Genomic DNA, 27,867 nt, shown 5'->3' with positions numbered 1-27,867 from the left:
AACTCAGACCAACTCTCACTGCTATATCCTGGTTAATTAGACTGTGCTCACTGGGCCCATAACCAATGTTAGTGTTTGGGGACAAACCCCCAAGCAGAATGTGCAGCAGCAGTCAGACCAGGCAGCCAAATGAGAGAGGCTGGGCCCATAACCAATGTTAGTGTTTGGGGACAAACCCCCAAGCAGAGTGTGCAGCAGCAGTCAAGCCAGGCAGCCAAATGAGAGAGGCTGGGCCCAAGAGTATACACACACTGGAGACAAAAACTGTTTGTAGTTTTAAATAGTTGTTTAATCCATTCAGAGTGTAAGCATTGTCAATCAGTCCATATGTCATTCACAAATATATCCATCCAGTAACTTAGTCCATTTACTAGTCAGTAATATGTCCTTATCTGCTTGTAAATCTTCTCCTCCCGATACCTTTCTCTCGAAGACAACGCTGAGTATTCACAGGATATCAGCTCACCAAGGAAAATAGTCCTTTTGTTCAGCAGAAACGGTATCCAGCACAGTAGCCAGCAAACAGTAACAAGCAGATGTCTCAAACAGGAGTAAGCAGCAGGCAGGCAGAGAGCAGGGAGACCAGGGAGACCAGGACTGTTACCTTTCTCTCACTGCCTTTTATTGCAGGTTGTAACCGCACCATTAATTATATAATTACATTGCAGTTTGGTGCTTAAAGCTACAAACACTTAAACCTAGGTTTATATATTTATTCACCCAAACCTAGTTCGTGTATCAATATACCCAACACAGGGCATTGGACCTCGCTAAGGACACTTTGAAAACATGAAAAACAAAAGACTGATCACAGGAATATTGTAAGCAGTTGCAGAACTTGGTAAGGAATTCTTTTATGGACAAATTTCTCCTTCACGTCATCATTTATTAAAATTTTATAACATTTTAAATATGCCACAAAGATAAATACAAATGAGGCTAATCCTAGCATTAATTAGAAATTCTTGTTTCTTACTATATTTTCTTTACAATTAAGATGGGGCCTCAGTATTATAACATAGCATTTGGGAAGAAAGATACACACCAAGAGACTAGCCCCAGAGGCCAAGATGGAGAAGATCTCCACTACCACCATGGACTTCCCTTTGGTGCTCAGGTATGAAGGGAGGAAGGTGATCCAAACACTGCAAAAGACCAGCATGCTAAAAGTAATAAACTTGGCCTCATTAAAACTATCAGGCAATTTTCTAGCTAGAAATGCCACTGTGAAACTGACAAGAGCCAAAAGTCCTAGGTAAGAGAGGACAGCATAAAACATTACAGCTGAGCCTTGCTTACATTCCAAGATGATCTCTCCAAACAAGGAGTGGAAGTCCAAGTTAAGAAATGGGGGAGAGGTTCCCAGCCAAGTGGCACAAAGAAGGGCTTGGACCAGGGGACAGGCTATGACAATGGAGTTGGTCAGTGGTTTTCCTAAGAGTTTCCTTGTCTTATTCCCTGGCTTGGTGGCCATGAAGGCCAGAACCACCATGACAGTCTTTGCCAACACAGAGGAAACTGCAAGAGAGAAGAGAATGGCAAAGGCAGATTGTTGGAAGAGACAGGTGAGCTTCCCTGGTTGACCAATGAAGAGGAAGGAGCAAAGGAAGCAGAGCAGAAGGGAGACTAGGAGGATGTAGCTGAGACCTCGGTTGTTGGCTTTGACAATCGGTGTGTCATGATGTTTATAGAAAATCAGCAGGACTGCAGAAGTGATCCCAGATAGAAAAAGAGCAAGAAAAGCTAAGGTGTATCCCAGGGTGTCTTGGTAAGCAAGGAAGTGGATCTTCTTGGCAATGCATTGGTTCTTGTCCTTGTTGGGAAATTGGTCTTCTGGGCAGGGTTCACAGTGAGCTGCATCTGAAATCAAAATTTTTTGTCTTTTGATATGCATATTTCCTTTCTGCTGTTGACTTACCTAAAAAGGGATTAAATAAAGAACCCACTGTGCAATTTATGGGGCATCTAAAAGAGCATATCCTTCATTTATGATGATACTGATTAACCAGTGATGAGGATTTGTTCAATTCCAGCTATCCATTGAATGTGCACTTCCATGGGTAATTATTGCCTCTTTTATCTCTCACTTTATATTGGAACCAAGAGAAAAATGACAGATCTGTTATCCAGGAAAGTTGCTATTTTAATTCTGCGTATAATATCCCTGCCTTAACCTCTCTGCTTTGTACTTCAAATTTGTTCATTCAGACTTTTTGATCCTCCTCTATCAAAGCAGTAGAGATAGATGGATCTCCTTTTTCTCTGGCAGGTCTATTTCCTTAGTGGTTGATAGTGATGATGGAAGAAGTATGCACTAAATGATAAAAATTAAACCTTTGGATCACACACCACACTACCTCAGGAAAACATTGGAAGTTGGTTTTCCCAATTGGATGTTAGAGTGGAAATGCATGTTGGGGATTCACAAATTCTGCCCTCAATCTATCCTAAGAGCAATTGCTGAGGATTAGGAAAAGTGTCCTCTGTGGTAGAGCACTATGAATGGACATCAATCTCATCACAAATGACAACAAGAACAAAAATAGATTGATTTAATGATTGTCTTTGTTTGATTCTAGAGGATTAAAGTTTCAAGTCTGGTCTACCTGTCTGATTAGAAAAGGTCCCTTCTGGACAAGCGTCACACTGGTAGCAGCAAACTTGCTTGCCCTCAGGAACTCTTCTCCTTTCTCCGGCCTGGCATCTCTTCCTGCCACACCTGGCAAAGGGGATGGTCTGAGAGAGAAATACCAATGAATTATTTAATTGGTTCCCACATTCCTATTTCTATGCTCAGAATCTCTTCTAAACAAATTGTTCACCATTGTCTATCAAAAACCAGGAACAGCTGCTAGGGGGATGCAGGCCAGTGAAACTCCCAATCCACCAACAGATGCTGGAGATTGGAACTGGGGTTTCATCCTGCAAAGGAAGGCTTGTGACTGAAGCACAGCATTTCTAAAAGAAAGAACTATGAGGATGCAACTGAGCAGAAATGGTCCATGGAAATCACAGGTTTTTTTTTGCTGTAATTGCATTCTGTGTTTCAAACAGAAATTGTTCCCTTTGTGGAATGACACAAATCAGACCTCAAATGTGTTACATGAAAAGCAGATTTGTCACAAAATGACTACCATGATTTCTAACTCAATTGAGTTAGAAGGATGTTCTGCATTTCAGGAAGAGAATGAATCTTTCCCAGAATTTACAACATTTCCTTGCAGCTCACCTTTGTGGCCCAGACAATTGCATCAGACTTAATGGTGAAATCCTGGCCTGGGGGAGCCTCAGGATTCACTTGCCCAACTTTCATGGGGACAAAAGATTGATTGGGGAGGAAAAGCCAATTGAGAAGGTCATAACGAGCAGATCTCAGTCCATCTTCTGAGAAGGAGACTTCATCTCCAGCACTGTTGTTGAACTGCACATTGCCCAAATAGGGAAGAATCTGAAATAAATGTGATCTTTAGAAATAGGAGTATTTGGTTAGAGCTACAGTTATGGCTTCTATCAGAACATGGTGACAATTTTGAGAAGATGAATTTATTTCTGAAAAGCTAGAGGATTCTCTTGGTGGAGAATTGAGGAATCTGGAGTAACACCAAGTATTTACTCTGAAACTACAAAAAAACATTTTTTATCTTTGGTGCTTTGTATCATGGTTTCTTCAAATAATGCTTTATCAGAATAAGCACATATGAAAAATTTCAGTGCCACATTCCAGATTTAATCATGTGCTTTTTCTCCTGATATATTTGATTACACGTAGTTTTAAATATTTACTTTATCCCAAGATCTTGTAATTGATAAATTCACTGTAGCAACGATTAAATGATTTGTATGGCAACAGAGTACAATTCCTTTGATATTTTTTCTATCTGAGAATCAAACAGAGCAGAATGCAGGAACCATGTTTGATGAAATGGAGTCAAGGAAAAGGAAGTGCTTGCCCTGATTTGTCTTTTCACTGTTCAGAGAAGTTAAATTTTTATCCAGTAATGCAAAAAAGTCTGATGGGTTTGAGACAAACAACCCATTAAGACTATTTTGAGTCCTTCTTTATGTGCTCAGGTGGCTGCATTCACACAAGCTGAGCAGTGCATTAAGCATAAAGCTGAACAAGTGGGGGGAAGGGTCACGTAGGATGTTAAACTATAGAAACATAAACCAGGATTAAAATGAATTGAGTGTCTTTCTACAAGTTAGATTCAGGTTACATGCTGAGGGAAATGGAGGTTGTTCTGCAAATATGCCAACTAGGACTTCTTCTGATTTCTTGAAGCTTCTTTCTCAAACATAGACAGATTGTTGTTGTGGTCTCAGCTGACTTCTACTCCCTGTCATGGTTACCTCCTGAAACCCAGGTAAACATTGAAGCCTTTCAGGACTTTATGTAGGTCTTTCTTCTTTTTTCTTATTTTTGTAATAACTTTTATTAATTTTCTACTAATTACATTTCATAGTGCTTAATAAATGTGTTTTCTGGGTATTTAATTTGCTTAACAATACAGATTCCATTCTTACTCTCCAACCACTGGTAAAATAAGTTCCATGTCTGATCATATTCTGTGTCTTCTTTCTGTTTAATTTTAAATGTAAGTATATTCATTCTAGAATCTCCTTAACTAACTCTTCCTCTTGCGATCTTTCTTCATCTTTCCAATGTTGTACAAAAATAATCTTCACTGTTGTTAAGACATGTGATACTAAATACATACTTTTCTGATCAAATTTTTCTGGTATCATCCCTAAAAAAAATAGTTCAGCTATAAAATCTATGTGTTTCCCTATTATCTTTTCTAGCCATCTGTGTATTTTCGTCCAGAGATTGTTTTATTTTATCACAAGGCCACCACACATGATAAAATAAGCCCATCTTTTGACTACATTTCAAACATTAGCTAGATATACTTTTAAACATTTTAACGAACCTTCACTTTTCTTTTCTCCTCTCTCTAACCTCTTCCAACAAAACATTATTCTTAACTCATATTTTTCTAATAATTGTTTTTAATATGCATTGATATGATAACATGTGGATATTGAATCAGTAACTGAAGAAATGCATATGGGAATCTTCCTCTCTGAGAAACCACAGAAATTACCTGCCATGATTGGATATGTGGGGTCCTCTTTCCAAACCTCATCATGGTTGGGTGGGCTCTGGATCCAAACATTGCATGTAATGCATGTGCCACAGCATAAATGGCATTGTAGATATTGTAACTTTCACCTGTCATTCTGGTTTCAAAAATGTAATTGGGCAGATTCTGCACATTCTCCTTTCCTGTACATAGTTTTTCCCCCTTTGGAGGGATCTCTCCTGATTTATGGATCTTGCAGCCAAAAACCAATCCCCACCATAGACGGAGAAAGACATCTCCTTGGGGGTTCAAAGGGTCTAAAGACAGAACAAAATGATTGAATTCTGAGACATCCCCGGTGTGGTCTCTGAAATGCAAGACTCCATGGAAAGACTTTACAAATAACAATGAGTATTCAGATTCCGCCACACTAAGTTTCCAATGGGAGGTTAAGATCCAAACATTCTGAAATGCTGTCTTACTTGATTTTACATGAAAAGACAAAATTGTCTGTACACTTAAACTACAAACATAGTCTCCAAAGAGAAGAATAACTTCAGTTTTTGACCAAGTCTTGAAACTGAGAAATAATTTTTTCATTATAATCTCAAAATCATGTGATTTCAATCTTTCAGAGAAAGCCAGGCAGATCTCCTTCTCCTGGAGCATTGGGGTCAGAGTTGAGATGAAACGTTCTCCCCTCTCATCTTCAGGGGCCATAAGCCCAACCCAGTTCCACCGGAAATGCAGGAGCAGCTGGACTAAACCCACATATTGAGAAGATTCTTTAGGATTAATCCGGAAGAAAGAAGGATAAACTCTTCTCTCTCCCTGAGAGAACTCAAAATCAACACCAAGCTGGAGAAAATGAAATTATTTTTTCAAAACAAATTAAAAGTTGATGCTCACTTTAGGGATTACCAGTTACATATTTTTATTGCTTGAGGTATGTGGGAAGACAAGAGAAAAAAAACTAACAATCGGATTGAGAGAATAAATGGCACTAAAATGATGGCCACTTTTTAATAAAGAATTAACTAAGAGTCACATGCTCATGATATGCCTCCCCCCAAAAACCCTTCCTCTCTGCTTTTGAGTAAGCTTCTGATCTCTGTCTACTCCATACTGTATCCAAGAGAGCTCTCTTACCTGTGAGACCTTAAAGATGCTGAAGATGGAATCCATCTGCCTTGAGGATTTGGCATTGAGGCCACCAATGATGGAGAACAGAGTGCCCTTCCAGCCACATTTGTAACCTGGAACCACTTGGCCTTGTGAGGAGAGCATGGAAAGGCTGTTTAAGGAAATAACTATCTCCCTCTGGAAATGGCCATAGATGTGGAAGCCAAGGGTGATGTTGGGGAGTAGAAGAAAATCCTTATTGACCTGGGAGACAGCAAATATCAATGCAAGGATCTGCTGGTAGCTACTGGGGATGAGTCTATAGTGCGAAAAATACAGGGAATATTACAGTTAAGGTTGTTTGTTTGTAGAGTTTGCTTCAGTGTTTGGTTTGGTGCAGCAACATCCAAATTGGGTTTGGGTTTTTTTTTAAGGATCTTTCTCAGCGAAACCTGAATGCTGCCATTCTATAATGGAAGAAGAAGGATGGGGAGAGTTGGTACAAGTAACCCTTTTGATGTAACCTGAATATCTTAAGCCTTGTATTGAATCTGTATAACTTGCACACGATATACGAATGCAGCCAGATGCCTGGAACCTTGTCACCTCTTGGAGAGATAGCAAGAGGAGAAGTGATCAGAAAAATTCCAGCTCTGAGAGGAACTTCCTGAAAAACTTTTCTAAGATACGTTCTGAGAAAAGGGGGAGGGGGATTAACATGTTGTTTCTTTGGTTGACTAAATCCACATTCATTTATCTGTTCCTGTATGCCGGGGGGTATCTGAGACTCTGCTTTGGCTAGTATCTGGATTACTCCTTTCAATAAAAAATTCCTTTTGAAGTACCTAGTTTTCAGAAGTTCAGAATTGCGGCTTATTTTAGGAACTTGCTATTTTACTGAGAAAAGGAGAAGATATATATTACACTAAGACAGTGCAGAATACTTGAAAAGTATTTTTGAAAGAAGTCCAGGTGAAACTTACCTATTATCTAAAAGAAGAGTTGATGTATTAAAGTGTGGGACAGTAGAATTTAAACTAGCTCCCAAACGCAAATTCCCACCAATAATATGATCACCAGGCCTATAGTAGCATTGGTGTAATGGGATATAATCCCTGAACACACATATGGTTTGTAGCCTCTTTGCTGTAGTTGGAGCCAGGAGCCAGAAGAGCATCAGCATCAACCATAGCATCATTCCTACCAGGTCATTCTTGTCAACTTCCCTCTTGGGACAGAAATAAAAGTTTAGGTAGAAACTGATTTGAAGGTTGAAATTTCACTGGAGCTTTAGCAGATCAGACACCACCTATACCACCTGGATGGCCACAGAAAAAATTTACAGCAAAGATGCTTCCTGTTACCTGTGTTTGGACTGTGATTATAAAGGAAACAAAGACACGTGAGTCTCTTCAAACCCAGGAGTGAGCTTTTTGCAAGACAGGCTGAGGTCTCATCTTTTACCCCCCATCTGGAGAACTCAGACATGTTTTTATAGCTTGGAAGTTTTTGTATCTAGAAATCTACAGGGGATACACTAACAATTACTGTACTTCTGATGGTTGCAAGGAAAAGCAAGTTTCTGTCCTTGTAGCAATAGCTTCTCATACACCCAATTGGAAAAAAAAAACATTCTTGTGTTTCTTGTCATGTCCAGAGCAGATGGAGTCATGCTGAAGTTGTGAATTTGACCTCCATGAACCAATATTTGATGGGCTGTCACAGGGAAAAGTCTGTCAACCTCTTCTCTAAAGCACCTGAAGGCAGGAGGAGAAGTAATGGATTGAACCTTATCAAGGAGTGATCCAACTGGAACTAAGGAGAAATTTCCCAACAGGACAATTGATAGAATAGAATAGAATGGAATGGAATGGAGTGGAGTGGAGTGGAGTGGAATGGAATGGAATGGAATGGAATAGAAATAGAAATAGAAATAGAAATAGAAAAAGAAATAGAATAGAATAGAATAGAATAGAATAGAATAGAATAGAATAGAATAGAATAGAATAGAAGGAGAGGAGAGGAGAGGAGACAATTTTATTTATTTATTTGTTTGTTTATTTTTTGTTTATTTGTTTATTTTTGTCAATTGCTTACAAGATAATAGGTATATGTAAAAACGTAGTTTTGAATACATGAGATAGATACTTATAAGAAAAATAAAAAGAAACCATAGGAAAGGGATGGTAGGCACGTTGGTGCACTTATGCATGCCCCCTACAGGTCTCTTAGGAAAGGGGTGAGGTCAATAGTAGACAGTCTAAGGTTAAATTTTGGGGGGTTTGGGGAAGAAATCACAGAGTCACGTAGAGTATTCCAGACATTGACCACTCTGTTGCTGAAGTCGTATTTCGTGCAATTAAGTTTGGTGCTATTAACCTTGAGTTTGTATCTATTGTTTGCTCTTGTGTTGTTATGGTTGAAGCTGAAGTATTCATTCACAGGTAGGACATTGCAATGTATGATTTTATAAACTATACTTAGATCGGACTGAAGGTGGCATAGTTCGAGATTTTCTAGGTCTGGAATTTTGAGTCTGGTGGCATAAAGTTTCTCCAACGAGTAGAGGAGTGGAGAACTCTTCTTGTGAAATATTTCTGGACTTTCTCAACTGTGCCAATATCAGATACTTAATGTGGGTTCCAGACTGATGAGCTGTATTCAAGTATTGGTCTAGCAAATGTTTTGTATGCTCTAGTTATTAGTGTAATATTATCAGAGAAAAAGCTACAGAAGATTAGGTTAACAACTCTTAACGCCTTTTTGGCTATGTAGTTACAGTGGGCTCTAGCACTTAGATCATTAGAGATGAGAACTCCAAGGTCCTTGACAGAGTTTGAATCATCAACAAGGTCTTGACTATTCAGCCTGTATTTTATTTTCTGATTTATTTTTTTGCGAATATGTAGGACAGAGCATTTATTTGTTGAGTTTTGAAGTTGCCATTTGTTTGACCATTCTGATACATTGTTGAGGTCTTTTTGTAGGGTAGCAGTATTGTCTGTGGTATTGAATAGCTTTATATCATCAGCAAAGAGAACTTAGTTGCTCTTAATATGATCAGAGAGATCAATTGTGTAGAGTATAAATAGAGTTTCTCCTAGAACACTGCCTTGGGGGACACCACTATTGACAGGTACAGAATTTGACAGGACACTCCCAATTTTGACCATTTGTTATCTGTTTGGCAGGAATGCTTCTATCCAGTTATGCAGTTGTCCAGAGATACCGTAAGATTTTAGTTTTAGGAGTAGTTTGTCATGTACCACTGAATCAAAGGCTTTACAGAAGTCTATGTAGATTGCATCTATTGTTTTGCCCTGATCGAGTTGTGTAGTCCATATGTTTTTGCAGTGTAAGAGTTGCAGATTACAGGATAGTTTTTTTCTGAAACCAAATTGTTTATTAGAGAGTAGGTGTTTTCTCTCCAATGGAGGATAATGGATTGGTTAATAATTGATTCCATGACTTTATAGGTGACGCAGCCTTAAGGGATTGGTCTGTAATTTTCAGCTAGGCTGGGGTCTCCCTTTTTGAAGATGGGGATGACTGTGGCTTGTGACCATAGGTTAGGCAAGGAGCTGGTCCTGAAAGATTTTTCAAAGATTATGCTTAGAGGTTCTGCTATGGCAGTGGATAGCTTTTTAAGAAGTAGGCACGTATTCTGTCCCATCCAATAGATAGAGATGGTTTTAGATTGCGTAGTGCTTTTTCAACCTTGTCTTCTGTAAAATTGATATGTATTAGATCATTGTAGTTGTATGTGGTTTGACTAGGAAATACTGGGCATGATCCATTGCTGTTTACAAATACTGAGCCAAAGAATGTGTTAAAGATGTTGGCTTTAATGGTGTCATCATTGCAGTCTTTACCATTAGGTCCTTTCAGGGGCGGGATGGAACTTGAGTCTTTTAGTTTGTTGTTTACAAAATTGTAGAAAGCACAGGTGAAATTTGTGCGTAGAAGGTTTTCCTCTTGTTTAATGTGATAATTGGTGCGTTCAGTCTTTATCTGGTGGAATAAATATACTTGTACCTATTGTTTTGTAAGTGATAAAATCAAAATTAATAAAGAAAAAATAAATAATCGTAGCTTTTTCTCTGGTAATATTGCACTACTAACTAGAGTATACAACACATTTGCTAGACCAAGTATCAAACATTTATTTTTTTTATTTTATTGATTTGATTTGTCAGTCACTTACAGGATAATAGATATGGGTGTAGGCATGAGTGGGAATGCAGGAAGTAGGTGCGGATGAATGGGGATGGTGGGACAGTGACGGTAGGGATGATGGTGTGCTCTTGCACGTCCCTTACAGGCCTCTTAGGAATGGGTATTCTTTTCCTTCCTTCCTTCCTTCCTTCCTTCCTTCCTTCCTTCCTTCCTTCCTTCCTTCCTTTTCCTTCTTTCCTTCCTTTCTCCCGCTCCCTCCCTTCTCAAGGTAAATTGCATCAAACTCGATTGCAGGAAATACGACTTCAGCAACAGAGTGGTAAATGCCTGGAATACTCTCTCAGACTTTATGGTCTATTCCCCAAAACTCAAAAACTTTAGACTGTCTACTGCTGACCTAACTTGTAATAGCTTGTAATTTTTGCCCCCTTCATTCTATAAACAAGTTATGTTGTGGTCTGTAAAGTGCAGAACGTTTATGCTCAACACCAGCCAATTTTAACATTGTTTGGAATCTATTATTAATAAACTCAGTCCCGTTATCAGTAACTAAAGTCATTACCCTACGTTTCATTTTTCTTTCTGCAAACCTTAGCCAATTAAAGAAATTTTGGAATGTTTCTGTATTATTTCTCATTAAATAGCAGAAACCGTACTTTGAGTAATAATCCATAATAATCAAAATATAGCAGGCACCTCCTAAACTAGGTTTTTTAGGACCAATTATGTCAGCAAAAACAACCAGTACTGTGTATTCACACCAACTCTCAGTTATTTGAGCTTGGTATGGGCTGGGTCCATAACCAGTGTTAAGGTAATACCCCGTTAGGAGAATGAGTGCACACAGGGAGACGTAGTGAGAGTAATGTTGCATAACACACGACCAGCGCACAGATACACTGAATAGTAAAATGTAGATTTTACTTCCAGTAAACGGTTAAGCAAAGTCCAACAAACAGTCCAAGTCATACACAGTTAAAGCAGTCAGTTTTCAGTCCAGGGATAATCCAAATAACAAAGTCGAGTATCATAAACAATTCACTAAAGGGACTCACAGCAATCCAAGAAGAAGAACGATCAGCAACAGTCAAAAGGAAAAATGCAGGAATCAAAAACAGCGAACATCAGAACATCTAGCGACAAGCAACTCACAGCAACAACAGAACAGGAAACCAGATTCTTTCTCCATCTTATGGCCATTTGAGGAACCACACCCAATTACAATTACTGCCTTCCCTTAAAGAGACAGTATTAAATGTCTATTCTGGTCTATATATTTCCAACCCAACTTTTAAGTGACTATCAATTTCTAATAGCCTTGATCCCTTTCATGGGCTGCAGCTGTGAACCTGTTTAAAAGGATGAACTGTACAGGAGCCAATGCTGGAAACAAAGCGTGACAATATTTTTAGTCTGTCCATTCTTATCTGAGTTTGGCATGCTTCCCAGTGTGTGTATTTTGATATCTGTGGATATCTTATCTTATCTTATCTTTAGAGCTCTTCAAGCTCTTATCCAGCCTTGTCTCAGTAATTGCTTCAATCTCATAGTACACATGTTGGATACATACAATACATGTAACCATACAATATATGTAAGCATACAATAAAGGTTTGAATTGGATTGATTTGATGTCCACCATCAATGGTAAAAAGTTGCTTCTTAGCTTTTACACTTCCAACATTCATTTGAAATACCCTTATATATTCTGGATAAGTTATTCAGTGTTAAATGCCAGCAATATAACATCATATTAAAAATTCTTTTAAATTATAGTGTAGTGTAAATTTTAAACCTTTCATCTACATATTACTGAAGCATCAATTATATCCAAAATTCCTTGCCCATTGAATCATACAATGTTTTACATGTTCACTTTCCAAATTCAATTTCAATAACATTTTTATAAATCTTAGTAATAATATATTCATCACTACCATGCAGAATTATTTCCAATTCATTTTTAGCAAAATCAAACCTGAAACTCTTTTTATCTGATTTGAATCATTCTTTCAGTTGTTGATATATAAAGCAAAAGTAAACATAACCTTCTAATTCGAGTTCTTCCCTCAACTTTCATATAGGTCCACCAGAGTTGAAATATGATAGGTTACCATACTTCCATCAGTCTGGTTTTGCCGCCATTTCTTTTCTTTAAAAAAAGCTTCTTGGGGGGGACATCCAAAGAGGCAACTTCATCTAGAAACTTGTTTTATATTAATTCCAAACTCTCAGTATGGCACGTCTAGCAAAGTGATTATTAAAATCAACATTAACTTTAACTTTATTACACCATAAATAACTCTGACATCCAAAGCTTAATTCGTGGCCCTCTAATACAAGGAGCCTCTTAATCTGGAGGTTCACCCACTCTTTTAACCAGGCCAGACAACGTGCCACAAAATTCAATTTCAGGTGTGGTAAACCAAACCCCCCTCTTTCCTTCACATTTTGTAGTACTTTTTATCTAATTCTTGGTTTTTTTCCATTTCCATATACACTTAGAAATATGTGAAATAATAAACACAGTTTTAATAACAAGTTTTCCTTCCATACATGGCATTGAACCTGACTAAGGTCACTTTGAAAATATGAAAATCAAAAGATTGACCACAGGAATATTGTAAGAAGTTGCAGAACTTGATAAGGAATTCTTTTATGGACAAATCCCTCCTTCAGGTCATACTTTATTAGAAATCCTATCCCATTCTAAACATGCCACAAAGACAAATATAAATGAGACTAATCCTAGCATTACTTACAAATTCTTATTTCTTACTATATTTTCTTTACAATTCAGATCAGGCCTCAGCAGAATAATGTAGCATTTGGGGAAAAAGAGACCAGCCCCAGAGGCCAAGATGGAGAAGATCTCCACAGCCACCATGGACTTCCCTTTGCTGCTCAGGTAAGTAGGGAGGAAGGAGATCCAAACACTGCAAAAGACCAACATGCTAAAAGTAATGAACTTGGCTTCATTAAAACTATCAGGAAATTTCCTAGCTAGAAATGCCACTGTGAAACTGACAAGGACCAAAAGTCCTAGGTAGGGGAGGATGCCATAAAACATTAGAGCTGAGCCTTGCTTACATTCCAAGATGGTCTCTCCAAACAAGGAGTGGAAGTCCAATTTAAGAAATGGAGGAGAGCTTCCCAGCTAGGACTGCTTGGACCAGGGTACAGGCTATGACAATGGAATTGGTCAGTAGTTTTCCTAAGAGTTTCCTTGTCTTGTTCCCTGTTTTGGTGGCCATGGAGTCCTGAACCACCATGACAGTCTTTGCCAACACAGAGGGAACTGCAAGGGAAAAGAGAATGGCAAAGGCAGATTGTTGGAAGAGACAGGTGAGCTTCCCTGGTTGACCAATGAAGATGAAGGAGCAGAGGAAGCAGAGCGGAAGAGAGACTAGGAGGATGTAGGTGAGATCACGGTTATTGGCCTTGACGATTGGTGTCATAATGCTTAAGAAAAAGTGCCAGAACTGCTATTGTGATCACTGAGAGGAAAAAAGTAAGAAAAAATAAAATATATCCCAGGGTGTCTTGGTAAACAAGGAAGTGGATCTCCTTGGCAATGCATTGGTCCTTGTCCTTGTTGGGAAATTAGTCTTCTGGGAAGGGTTCACAGTGAGCTGCATCTGAAATCAAAAGTCTGTCTAAGGATTTTTTGAGAAACTGCAATGTATATTATCCCTTGCACAAAGGTGATAGATGTGTTTCCTTTCTGCTGGTGACCAACTCATAGAAGGAGTGATGAAGGAACCCATGTGCAATTTATGGGGCAGAGAAAGAGCAAATCATTTACCATGATCCTGGTGATAGAATAGCCTGAGATGAGGATTCAGTTCCAGCTATCCATTCACTGTGCCCTTCCATGAGTGGCTTTCCATCTGGGGTAGCTGCCTGTCATTTCTCCTATTTTATAATGGAACCCACAATAGACTGATAGATCTATTATCCAGGAATGCTAGTGTTTTGTTTGTGAATACATTATCCCTTCCTTAAATTCTCTACTTTGTACCTCAAATCTGTTCATTCAGAGGTTTTTCTGTTCCCTCCTGCTCTACCAAATTGACATAGATAGATGAATGTCCTTTCTCCCTGGCAGGTCTATTTCCTCAGAGGTTGATAGTGCTGATGGAAGGAGCATATTCTGTGTAATAAAAATTAAAGTTTGGACTGCACACCAAACTTCCTCAGGAAAGATTGGAAGGGTGTTTTTGCAATTTGTTCTTAGAGTGGAAATCCAAGTTGGAGATTCATAAAGTCTTCCCTACAGCTATCCTGCCAGGAAGTGCTGAGGATCGGGAAAGACTCTGTGACCAGGGCAGTTTAGATTGGTAAACTGAAAGGTTTTGCTGGAAGATCGGATTTCATGTCTATCTCAAAAAAAATGACAATAACAAAAAATGACTTAATGAATGTTTTCTTTGATCTTAAAAGATTAACATTTGAAGTCTTGTCTACCTGTCTTGTTTGAAATGGTCCCTTCTGGACAAGCACCACACTGGTAGCAGCAAACCTTTTCACCCTCTGGAACTCTCCTCCTCTCTTCTGCATGGCACCTCTTCATGCCACACCTGGCAAAGGGCACCTTCGGAAACAGAAAACAGAAATACTTCAGATGACCTAAGCTGCATTCATTCTTTCCCCCATTCCTATTTCCTTTCCCTATTCCTACTTCTACATTCAGAATCCCTTCTAAAGAAATATATTGCCACTGTCAATCAGAAATCAAGAACAATCCTGAGGTAATCATGCCTGGGACATTTCTGACACACCCATAGATGTGAGAAATTGGATCTGGAATCTCAGCCTGCAAAGGAAGGACGACAATGTTTCTAAAAGAAACAACTGTGAGGTTACAACTGAGTGGAAATGGTCCATGGAAATCACTGTTGCTTCCTGTAATTGCATCCTGTATTTCAAGGAGACAATGTTCCTAAGCCTAAGCCTTTGTGGAAGGACACAAATCAGACCTCAAATGTGCAAAGCAGATTTTTCATCAAATGATGGCCCTAATTTCTGGCTTGATAATTGCTCAAGTTAGAAAGTTGTTCTGCATCTCAGTAAGAGAATGCATCTTTCTTTGTACTTGTAACAGTTCTTTGAAGCCCACCTTTGTAGCCCAGATGATTCCATCAGATTTAATGGTGAAATCCTGGTCAGGAGGAGGCTCAGGATTTACTTGCCCAACCTTCATGGGGACAAAAGATTGATTGGGGAAGAGAACCCAGTTGAGAAGATCATAACGAGCAGATCCCAGTCCATCTTCTGAGAAGGAGACTTCATCTCCAGCACTGCTATTGAACTGCATGTTCCTCAAATAGGAGAGAATCTGAAATAAATGAGACCTTCAGATATTGGAGTATTTGGGCTAGAGCCACAATTGAGATGTTATAGCTTCTACCATCACATAATGGCCATCTTGAGAAGATGGGTTTATATTTGAGCAGATAGTTCCATCTCCTAGTGGTGAACTGAAGAATCAGGTGTATTTAACTCTGAAACTAAAAGTTTCCCCTTTTTCGCTGGATGTGCTTTCCAACTCCAATTTGATCAAAATACGAGAATTTGAATTCCAACAATCTAAATTTAATGGTAGGCTTTTCTTCTTGCAATACTTGTAATACTTTCCAATAGTTTCTTTGGCCCAAGATCTTGTTAACTGATAAATGAATGTTTGAAATTAATAAATAATTTCTATCAGAGCCATCAAAAATTCCACTGATTTTCTCTAGCTTGTTGTGAAAGGCTGCAGAATGCAGGAAGAATGGTTGATCTACTGGGCCATGTTTAAGGAAGCATCTCAGATGGGGTCTCAGATGAATTGGTATGGGAGCTTGCGGGCATTTAATCAGGAAGTGAAAAAATTCATATGGGGAATTTCTGTTCTAAGCATCTGTGGATTGAGTCAAAAGCCTCAGAAATTACCTGCCATAACTGGACATTTGAGGTCCTCTTTCCAAGCCTCATGATGCTCGGTCGAACTCTGGATCCATACATTGCATGCAAAGCATGTGCCAGAGCATAACCAGCATTGTAGATATTGTAACTTTCTCCTTTCATGCTCCTTTCAAAAATGTAACTGGGCAGTTTCTTGGGCAGTCAGACTTAATCAGGATTAATCTTCTTCCCTTTTTTGCCATTTTTATTGGTTGAGGTCGATCGGAAGAAAAGAGAAGAAACCAACACCCTAATATAGAGAATAAGTGGCACTAAAATGATGGTTACCCTTTAATAAAGAATAAAATAAGAATCGGGGAGAAGGGAGGAGCTTGCGCCGTGACGATACGGTCTGCAATCGAGCTCCTCGATTGCTGCCGATATCTCCGTTACCGGCCGGTCCAAACGGACCTATGCTGTCCCGTGGGGACAGCTATCATGAAGAGCGTACCCTGAGGACTCCGGGGATATCGCAAAATCCCTGGAAGACCTGGGTGAAGCTCTTTTTGCTGGTGGCGGAGAGGCAGCCCCCATGCTGCTGAAGTCGGGGCGGCTCCAGAAAGAACGGGTCTGAGAGAGAGTCTGTCGGTTGGGTGAGAAACTTTTTTTTATTTAATTTTTTGAGTTTGGAAAGTTCGCTCTGTTTAATAGAAGAAATCTGTGTGATTTTTTTTTTTTTTGACAAAACTGAGTAAGCGGCGTTTTTTTTAAGGGTGATGTCAAAGAGAGAATTTATTTGCTTTTTTTTTTCTTTGCTTCCGGACTTCATTGTTATTTATGGGATAACTGGACTGTTCCTTTTTATATTTATATGTTGTATTCTTCCTTTGGATTTTTCATTTTTAGGCTAGAGGCTCCCTTTGTTTATTTTTTTTTTTTATTTTTTTTGCTTTTATATGTTTGTGTATTCCTTGCCGGCTTTTCTTTTTTTTTTTATGCTGTTCAGAGAGGAGGGGGGAAAGTGAGAACTAAGAAACTTTGTAACACTGCCAACTAGAGGCTTGGAAACATTTTACTTGAACTGTGAAAAGACGAAATACTTCTCCCCAAGGACATCTTCTGATAAGATAGAGGAAAGCGCTTTGTAGAATATTATTACAGGTGTCTTTCTGGATATTTATGGCTTAGCTTTGAAGCTTGTGGGAAAGAGAAGGGAATCATAATTAGAGCCTTGGACAATTAAATAGAGTGCAGTGTATTGCTGTTTACTTTCTTTCTCTAATTCTTTTTTTTAGTTCCGCCACCCCCTCCACCAGCATTAAGGTCTTTATTTTTATTTTTAAGTTTGATTTATTTTCAAAGGGAAGCCTCTGAATTTTTTCTATTTTTACTTTATTTTGACTTATTTTACTTTATTTTTCCTCCTTTCTATTTGGATTCTGCTTTTTCTTTTTTAATGCATATCAATGGACTATTTCTTTTTTCTTTTTTCAATTGAGGTTTTTTTTTTTTTTTTGGCTGGATTAAGGTGTGGAATTTGAAGAAATTTATTCCTCTTGTTTTTTGTTTTGTTTTTCCTCTCTTTTTCTCTTTTCCTTCTTTTTGGCTTTGACTTTGTTTATTATTATTTTTACTGGGTTTTTATTCTTATTTTTATGCTCTTTTGTGGACTATTTTTTTTTAATTGGATTAAGGTCAGGAAGAATTTGAAGAATTTTTTCTTTTTGCTCTTTTCCTTTTTCTTTTTCATGTTTTTCTTCTTTTTCTCTCATTATTGATTCTTTTTTATTATTGGCCTTTTCATTTTGGATTATAATTGGCTACTCTTTTTGGATTAAAATTTGAAAGAATTTGAAGAGCTGGAACCATTTAAAATGAGTAAGAAACTTATATCTTCGGGTGCCTCTATGTCTACCTCTGCCTCCCCACCATCTGGACAGCGTTCAATTCAGACAATGTTAAAGCAAGATAAAGAAAAAGAACAAGAAAGAGCATCTTTTCAGATGATTATGCAAGGAATTCAAGATCTTAAGGTAAAAATAGATACCATTGAACAAAGAACAGGGAGGACGGAGGAAAAAGTGGAAAGTATTCAACAGATGATGACAAAATATGAGGAGAGACTTCAAAAAGTCGAAGAAGGGGCAAACGAAGAGGAGGAGAAGATTGGAAATATTGATAATAGACTAACAGTGATTGAACAAGAAAAAGTGGGATGTTGAAGTGGGAGTTGGATAGATCAGAATTCTATCTTAGATTTCAAAATATAGAAGAAGAAAAAGGACAAGATTTGGCTGCGATAATGGTAGGAATCTTGGCGGATGCGTTGGAGATAACAGAAGAGAAGATGATGGATGGAATAGATGAGATATATCGAGTTTTTACAAGATATGCGATGAGAAATAATCTGCCCAGAGAAGTCCATATTAGATTTACTAAAAAATCCATGAAGACACAAATTTTACAAGTGGCAAGAGAGAAGATATTGAAATACAAAGGTAAAGAAATCTTGGTTTTAAAACAAATACCTAGAAGAGTGAGAGAGATGAGAAGAGAATATCGATTCCTGACCAAAATGTTATTGAAAAAGGAGGTGACTTACAGATGGCTGATCCCAGAAGGATTGATGTTTACATGGCAGGAACAGAGGCATAGAATTGATTCAATCGAGAAAGCAGAACTGTTCTACGCAGAAGTCTTTGGAGAGAGAGAAGGAGAGGCAGAAAAGGAGGTCCCATTAACTGAATCCCAAGAGGAACAAGTGGAGATTGGAAAAGAAGAAGGTGCAGTAGGCGGACAAGTGGATATTAAAGATCAGCGTGAATCAAGACCCACGAGAGTGGTTAAATCTAAATATAAAATATAATCATGGAAGAGAAAAAAACTGATTACAATGAATATAAATGGACTGAATTCAGCTGCTAAGAGAAGGAAGATTTTCCATAAATTAAAGAAACTAAAGTTTGATATAATTTGTCTACAAGAAGTACATATTAAAAACCAACATGAACAATTGTTATTACAACCAAAATTAGGGAAATTGTTTACCTCTTTGACTCAATGTAAGAAAAGAGGGGTGGTCTTATATATTAAAGAGGTTATTCCAGCTAAAATGATTTATACAGATGATGATGGGAGAATATTAATGGTGGAAATAATGGACAATAATAGAAAGATACTTTTGATTGCAATTTATGCCTCGAATGACAAACAGGAAGAATTCTATAAAAAATTACATACCAAGATGGCTGGACTGGACTATGCTAATATAATTATGATGGGAGACTTTAATGGAATTGTGGATAATAAACTTGATTATATTGCAACAGCAGCAAAGTATAATAGAAAAACTCTTCCTAAATCCTTTTTTAAAATGACAGAGGAATTAACTCTAAAAGACATATGGAGAGAAAGAAATGTTAAACTTAAGCAATATACTTTCTATTCAAATAGACATTTATCATGGTCCAGACTTGATATGATTTGGATTTCAACAGACTTAATATCTAGCGTTCAAGAAGTAAATATTGAAACAAGTACTTGGGCGGATCATAATCCATTGACAATTAAATGGAAGGGACAAAAAAAAAGATCGAGATGGACGTTAAACAATACTATTTTAAAGGAGAAAGAATTTACACAGTGGATGGAGAAAGAACTGGCCTTTTTCTTTAAAGAAAATAGAAAAGAAGACACTTCAATACAGAATGTTTGGCATACAATGAAGGCTTATGCCAGAGGCTTGATAATAGACTATACAAGAAAAAAGAATATTAGGAAAAGGCAAGCTTTCAAAGCCTTGGAGGATGAATATAAAAGACTCGAAAAAGAACTGCAGAAAATGCCACAGAAAAAAGATGTTAAATTGAAATTGGATATAACTAAACATAAAATGGACTTAATAGACAAAGAAGAACTGGCACAGAAAATTAGGAGTGCTAAACAGAATTATTTTGAAGATGCAAATAAGCCAGGTAGATGGTTAGCATATAAGCTGAGAAAGGAGAAAGAGTCAAGGAAAATATTGCAGTTAATAGATGACCAAGGTAAAACTTGTCATGGCAGCAAAGAGAAAAAGAAATTATTTATGACTTCTACAAACATCTGTATAAGAAAGAAGATATTGATGAGGAGAAAGTTAAACAATACTTGCAGAATGCAAATTTACCTAAGATACCTAAAGAGATTGAAGAAATGTTAGGAAGCAATATAACAATGATGGAGTTAAGCCAAGCACTTAAGAAACAAAATAATGGAAAGGCACCAGGTCCAGATGGGTTTCCTGTAGAATTTTATAAAACCTTTCAAGAATCATTGTGTATTCCACTGCTAGAAGTTATGAATGAAGTTATGCTAAAAAAGATAATACCTAAAACATGGTCAGAGGCTTATATTACACTTATTCCAAAAGAGGAGGCGGATTTACTTCAAATCAAGAATTATAGACTGATTTCCTTATTAAATGCAGATTATAAAATTTTTGCTTCAATTTTAGCAGAAAGACTTAAAAAATATCTGAATAACTTTATCCACTCAGATCAAAATGGATTTTTGCCAAAGCGACAGATTAGAGACAATATGAGAGTAATTCTGGACACCTTGGAATATTATGAGGCGCATCCTGAAAAGCAAATGGCTTTGATATTTTTAGATGCTCAAAAGGCATTTGATAACGTAAATTGGAGATTTATGTTACTTTTAATGGAACAGATGGGCTTTGCTAGAAGATTTATTCAAGCAATAGAAGCAATTTACAATGAACAAACAGCTAAGGTAATGATGGAGGGAGAACTCACAGATCCTATTAATATAAGAAAAGGCACAAGACAAGGTTGCCCTCTTTCTCCCTTGTTATTTGTATTGACTTTGGAAGTGTTGAATAGAAATATCAGAGAAGATAAAACTATAAAAGGAATGAAAATTAAAAAGGAAGAATTTAAATTACAAGCTTTTGCAGATGACCTAGTCTTTATCCTGGAAGATCCTATAGAAACAGCCTTGAAGCTGTTGGAAAAGATAGAGGCATACGGGGAGGTGGCCGGTCTGAAAATAAACAAAGATAAAACAAAGATTTTGTCAAAGAATATGTTGCTGAGACAAAGAGAAGAACTGGCAGAACTGTTAAAAATTCAAGTTACAAATAAGGTTAAGTATTTGGGGATATACTTGACGTCGAGATGTAGTACATTAAAGGAGAACAATTATATTAAACTTAAACAACAGATAGCCCAAGACTTGAAAAAATGGGAAAACCTACAATTGTCATTAATAGGAAGGATTTCAACAATTAAGATGAACATTCTACCCAGAATTTTATTTTTGTTTCAAACAATACCAATTAGGCTTGGAAAAGAGTATTTTGAGGATTTAAATAAAATTGTTTTGAAGTATATATGGCAAGGCAAGAAAGCAAGGATAAAGTTAAAGCTTTTACAGGATGCTAGATTTAGAGGAGGGTTTGGCCTGCCTAATTGGGAGTTGTACTACCAAGCTGCAAACTTGATGTGGGTTAAAGAATGGATAACATTGGGGAAAACTAGATTGTTGACATTAGAAGGTCATGATTTGTTGTTGGGTTGGCATGCTTTTTTATGGTATAAGGGAACCAAAACACAGGGGTATTTTAGAAGACATTATATACGGGAGTCTCTGTGGTTAAATTGGGAGAAGACAAGAAAACAATGTTATTTGAAAATTCCAGTTTGGTTATCAACGATAGAAGCGTTTTCTTATCCTATAATCTATAAAAAGGAACAAACAGTTAGCTATGGGGAATTACTAGATGAAAAGGGTGAACTTAAATCGATGCAAAAATTAGAGGAACAAGGTATACAGATGAATTGGTTTTCATATCTGCAAATACATTCAAAGTATTATGAGGATTCCAAAGCAGAGGGATTTTATGATAAACAAACTGATTTAGATAAGATTTTGATGGGTACTGATGAAAAGGTGATTAAAAAATTATATGGTTACTTATTGGAAATTAAGCTGGAGGAAGAACAAGTTAAAGAAACTATGATTGCTTGGGGGAGGAATTTTGGATATGGGATTGTCTTAGAGAAATGGCAGAAATTATGGTTGCAAAATTATAAAATGACAATGTCTACAGCCTTTAAAGAAAATTTGTATAAGATGTTTTACAGGTGGCATTTTCCCCCGACAAGGATAGCAAGAATGTTCAAGAACAAATCCGAAAAATGCTGGAAATGTCATCAGAAACCTGGTTCATACTACCATATGTGGTGGACTTGTGAGGAGGCTAGAAAATATTGGACTAAAATCCACATGTGGTTGGAAAAAATGACAAAGAAGCACATAGACTTGAAACTGGAGCTTTTTTTATTGGGAATCTTACCAGATGTCTATAGTAAAGAGCTGAAATATTTGATTGTAAATGTATTGACTGCGGCTAGGATTGTATTTGCAAAAAATTGGAAAAATGAGAAAATTCTATTGCAGGAAGAAGTCATAAAGAAAATATTGGAATGTGCTGAGATGAGTAGATTGACTTTTGAAATCAGAGAGCAAGAAGATAAACAATTTTATATAGTTTGGGATCTTTTCTATCAATGGTTGAATGATGAAATACAAAAATAGAAATGTTAGACAATAAGGAATAATATTGATTTCATTTTTCTTTTCTCTTTTTTGGTACTGGATATTATATTTATATAATAGATTTCTGTTTCCTTTTTTTCTCTTATTTAGGATAGAATTGGCACGATTATATGATTTGTTTTAGAATAAATTACTTAAAATATAGTTATCTCACAAAGGCATGATCGAACAAAAGTTTAGTCAAATTTCTTTTTTTAATAGTGATATTATGATTTATAAGTTTGTATTGACAATAAGAGTTATTATACAAGGTAATTGTAATTGTGACTATGAGAGGAGTGCACAAAACTGATGAACCAACCGACTCACTGTTTGTATATAAATATGGGGGAGCTGATGTTTTTATGTTTTGTCTGTTTGTTTGTATGTCAAAAAACAATAAAAAATTTTTAAAAAATGAATAAAATAAGAATCACAAGCTCATTATATCTCCCACCCCAACAAAAAACTACTTTTAGGTTCATCTTTGGCTTTTCTGTGTGCTTTTGATCTTTGTCCACTCCATACTGTATCCAAGAAAGTTCTCTTACCTGTGGGACCTTAAAGATGCTGAAGATGGAGGCCATCTGCCTTGAGGACTTGGCACTGAGACCACCAATGAGGGAGAGCAGAGTGTCCTGAATATCACATTTGTAACCTGGAACCACTTGGCCTCGTGAGGTGAGGATGGAGAAGCTGTTTAAGAAAATATATCTCTCCCTCTGGAAATGGCCATAGATGTGGAAGCCAAGGGTGATGTTGGGGAGCATCATCTTCCTGATGAAGATTTTGAGAATTCCAGCCCATTTGAACAGCTTTCTAATTTATTGAGAAAAGCACAAAATGATTTTGAAACAAAAAAAAAATTATCTGCATGTTCCCCCTCCAGCTGAAACTTATGTATTATGTAGATGATGAATCAATGTATTCAGGTCTAGGACAGGAGAGTTTACAATGGTTCCCAGGGGAAAATTCCCACCAATAATGAGATCACCAGGCCTATAGTTGCTTTTCCTTAAGTGGACATAATCCCTGAACACACAAATGGTTTGGAGCCTCTTTGCTGTAGTTGGAGCCAGGAGCCAGACGAGCAACAGTGTCAACAGTAGCATGACTCCAGCCTGGTCATTCTTATCACCTTCCTTCCTAAAACAAAAGCCAAGGTTTATGCATAGACTGATTTGAAGGTTCCTCCTGAAATCTCACTGGAAGTTTAGCAGATCAGACACCACCTGTGCCACCTGGATGTCCCCAGGGCAAATTTATAGCAACCATGCTTCCTTTTTACTTGTGTTTGGGCCATGACCATAGAGGAAACAAAGGCATATGAGTCACCCAGGAGGGAGCTCTTTTCAAGACAGACTAAGGTGTCACATTCTGTCCGCCAGCTGGTGAACTCAGGTGTATTTTTTAAAGTAAGTTTTATCCTGGAAGATCTTTGTGCCTAGAAATCCACAGGGAATACATGAAGAATGCCTGTTGTTCTGATAATTGCAGGGAAAAGCCACTGTCCTATCCCCTTGGCAATAGCTTCTCTTCATGCAGCAAAAGGAAAACATGTTTGAGCCCCTTCTTTTAATTCACAGAGCAGATGGAGTCATGGTGGAAGTTGTGTGGTTGACCTGCATGGAAATGACCCCTGCACACAAGATTGATTTTGGCTTATGCCCTAGTTTGATCAGATAACATGAGTGCTTTTTTGGAATAGTAGCACAAGGCAGAAATGGAAGTTGAGGAAGAATCTCAGGATATTTACTGCAATGTTTTTTGTAGGACTTGCAAATTTCTGTTGCTGCAGCTGAAGGGTAGGAATTGTCACCTGGGTGTTTCTTTTGGACGTTTGTGGTGCTGCTTCCCAAATTGCCAGGTCTGAAATTATTTTCTTGAAGATTCATTCACAGGACCAGTTGGGATCGTTTCTATTGTACTGCATCAGTATTCCTAAGAGGTCCTTAAAGAGGGCATGCATAAACGCACTAGCGTTTCTACTGTTCCTGTCTTACTGTCCCCATTTATCTGTATTTATTTCCTTTGTTCTTGGTTATGTTGACACTTATACTTGTTATCTTCTACATGCTTGACCAATAAATAAATAAACAAACAAACAAAGTTTCTTGCTGCATGGCAACCTCTGTGTCTAAGCTTCTGGAGGGCATTTCATAGTGGACTCCTGGGTTCTCCAGACTTATGCTCTTGAGCAATGTTCATTTGCCATCCCTCACACAGGCCTTAGAGGCATTTCAACATGGCCTCCATTCTTCTTGGCTCAACTCAAAACAGACCACTTCCAATGTGATCTGAGGAGGAGCTACCCTGGTCCCTTTTGTCCTGGCCAGATCATGGCCTGATTATGCTGCCCCTCAATGTAGGGAGGCCCGTCCACTCTTAGCTACTGAGGCCTTGGATGGGATGCAATCGTCTTGAGCTCTGCTGAAGGAACATGAGGGATGAATCTGACTCAACATGAGCTAAAGCGGGGCTGTCAAACTCCATTTCATTGAGAGCCAGATCAGGATTGTTGTTGCCCACAGAGGAGTCATGGGGAGCATGGGTGTCTGGGTGAGCATGGCCAGAGTGGATGTGGTCCCTCATGTTGTGGGGTGGGACCCGCTGATCCACTGGAGGAGCCTCATTGACCTTCTCAGGCCACACAGGATGTCAACGGACTGCACAGCCCAACCCCACTTCCCTGAGGGGATACCTGGGCCCATTTGCTTGCTCCTCCTCCACCTGGCTGCTGCTGCTGGCTCACTCTCCTTTCAGCAGGCTTGATCACCTGCCTCACTCCCATGCCTCTATCTCTGCCTGCTGCTTGGAGGGCCAACCTGGCAGTCCCAGTGCTTGGACCCACCTGCACAGCATGGGCTGCAGAGCCCCACTGGGGTCCATTGGGTTGCAGCTCCAGCTAGACACCATTGGCTTCCATGCCCTCTCCACCTCCTATGTGTGCACCTCCTATGCGTTCCCATTCATTCCTCTGAGGAAAACTCTGAGCGTCACATTGATGAGGCAGCACTGCAGATCTTGATGCATGGGAGGATTTAAACATGGCTATTTAAAAAAAAACACGAAATTTTATAAAGCCTCAAGTTTCTATACATACACAAATACATTGTATATGTATAGAAACACTGATATCAAACCCAATCCTTTGTAACAATACCTTAAAAATAAACTAAATACGGAACAAAATGAGAAAATTTCCCTCCTTGAAATAATAAACACACCGTTTTTTTCAGTTTAACATTTTTTACTTGGTTATAAGATAAAACACAAAAGTAAATAGGAAGACACAGTAGAAGGGGGGAAGGGAGAAAGGAAAGTGAGGAGAAATTGGGGAAAAGAATAGAAGAAACAATGACTTCCAACTCCTTCTGTTGCAGTAAAAAAAAGCATCAACATTAAACTACAATTATTTGTTTTCTTATAATTATATAAACTAACCATTTCCAGAAAAACAGCCTAATCGGATAACCCCAAATCAACTTTTCATTTTTTTCCACTTTAAACACAAAGTTCACAAGCGGTCTTCATGTGCAAACTAAGTACTTATATTCTCTGCTTTAACCAAAATGGTCAATTAGCCATTTCTGTCAACTTCATCAGCTTCTACAGCCATTCACATAATGGGAATCAAAGTGTCCTTCCATTTTTGTGTGTCAACACAAAATAAGATAAAAGTTCCAATTTTTTCTCCAAGTTTCCAAACCCAAAAGAAAAGTTTCTGGTTTCATTTTTTTTTTTGTTTTAAGAATTTTCTGTATTATAATATCTTACTCCAAAATTTCTTTGCTTTATCACATGTCCACCATAAATGGTAAAAAGTTCCTTCCTTCTTTGACACTTCCAAAATTCATTTGAAATACCCTTATACACTCTGGATAATTTATCCAGTGTTAAATACCAGTGATACGTTATTTTATAAAAATTTTCTTTTAAGTTATAGTTTAGTGTAATTTCAAAACCTTTCAACGACATATTTTTCCATTGTTCAAGCATCACATTATATAGAAAATTCCTTGTTCACTGAATCACACAATGTTTTACATGTTCCCTTTCCAAATTCAATTTCAATAACATTTTATAAATCATAGCAATATTGACCCCGTTCTCCCCAATTTGGCTCTGAGCCTGGTGCTGAAGCCAATGATGGACGCCACACACAAGGTGCAGGTTTTCTGATTGATTTTTATTGGATTGCTTTTTATTCAAGGAAAAGGGCTCCTGGTCAAAATGCCAAGAGCCAATAACAAAGGATAGAGTAACTTTTATACATTTTCACTAAAGGAGAAGGTGTGTCATGATGTTTATAGAAAATCAGCAGGACTGCAGAAGTGATCCCAGATAGAAAAAGAGCAAGAAAAACTAATGTGTATCCCAGGGTGTCTTGGTAAGCAAGGAAGTGGATCTTCTTGGCAATGCATTGGTCCTTGTCCTTGTTGGGAAATTGGTCTTCTGGGCAGGATTCACAATGAACTGCATCTGAAATCAAAATTTATTGTCTTTTGATATGCATATTTCCTTTCTGCTATTGTCTTACCTACAAAGGGATTAAATAAGGAACCCACTGTGCAATTTATGGGGCATCTAAAAGAGCATATCCTTCATTTATGATGATACTGATTAACCAGTGATGAAGATTTGTTCAATTCCAGCTATCTATTCATTGTGCACTTCCATGGATAATTACTGCCTCTTTTATCACCCACTTTATATTGGAACCAAGAGAAAAATGAGAGATCTGTTATCCAGGAAAGATGCTATTTTAATTCTGCGTATAATATCCCTGTCTTAACCTCTCTGCTTTGTACTTCAAATTTGTTCATTCAGACTTTGATCCTCCTCTATCAAAGCAGTAGAGATAGATGGATCTCCTTTTTCTCTGGCAGGTCTATTTCCTCCGAGGTTGATAGAGCTGATGGAAGAAGCATGCACTAAATGATAAAAATTAAACCTTTGGATCACACCACACTTCGTCGGGAAAACATTGGAAGTTGGT

General features: G+C 37.8%; 2 protein-coding genes across 2 annotated transcripts in view; one reads left to right on the top strand and one right to left on the bottom strand.

The window, feature by feature from the left end:
* LOC148128328 (vomeronasal type-2 receptor 26-like) overlaps positions 1 to 27,867 on the top strand; it is a 343,174-nt gene that overhangs the window by 274,207 nt on the left and 41,100 nt on the right. The gene's annotated exons all lie outside the window — the stretch shown is intronic.
* Positions 956 to 23,641, bottom strand: LOC148128329 (vomeronasal type-2 receptor 26-like). Its single transcript, XM_087919567.1, has 10 exons — positions 23,420 to 23,641; positions 15,502 to 15,720; positions 14,850 to 14,976; positions 13,564 to 13,680; positions 7,190 to 7,196; positions 6,234 to 6,525; positions 5,106 to 5,942; positions 3,230 to 3,448; positions 2,607 to 2,736; positions 956 to 1,860 (listed from the first exon to the last, which is right to left on the bottom strand). Exons 1-10 carry the CDS (start codon positions 23,639 to 23,641, stop codon positions 956 to 958), a joined length of 3,075 nt encoding a protein of 1,024 aa, XP_087775693.1.

The sequence above is a fragment of the Pseudonaja textilis genome, chromosome 1 (genome assembly GCF_049901715.1).
Source record: "Pseudonaja textilis isolate UNSWEBS1 chromosome 1, rPseTex1.2, whole genome shotgun sequence".
Taxonomy (NCBI): domain Eukaryota; kingdom Metazoa; phylum Chordata; class Lepidosauria; order Squamata; family Elapidae; genus Pseudonaja; species Pseudonaja textilis.
This window is presented reverse-complemented; position numbering and strand designations above follow the sequence as displayed.

Coding starts and splice junctions, on each gene's coding strand:
- LOC148128329 (XM_087919567.1), bottom strand. CDS start 23,641: ATGATGCTCCCCAACATCACCCTTGGCTTCCACATCTATGGCCATTTC. Junction 3,449..5,105: donor CACATATCCAATCATGGCAG/GTAATTTCTGTG, acceptor CATTTATTTCAG/ATTCTTCCCTATTTGGGCAA. Junction 2,737..3,229: donor CAATTGTCTGGGCCACAAAG/GTGAGCTGCAAG, acceptor TTTCTCTCTCAG/ACCATCCCCTTTGCCAGGTG.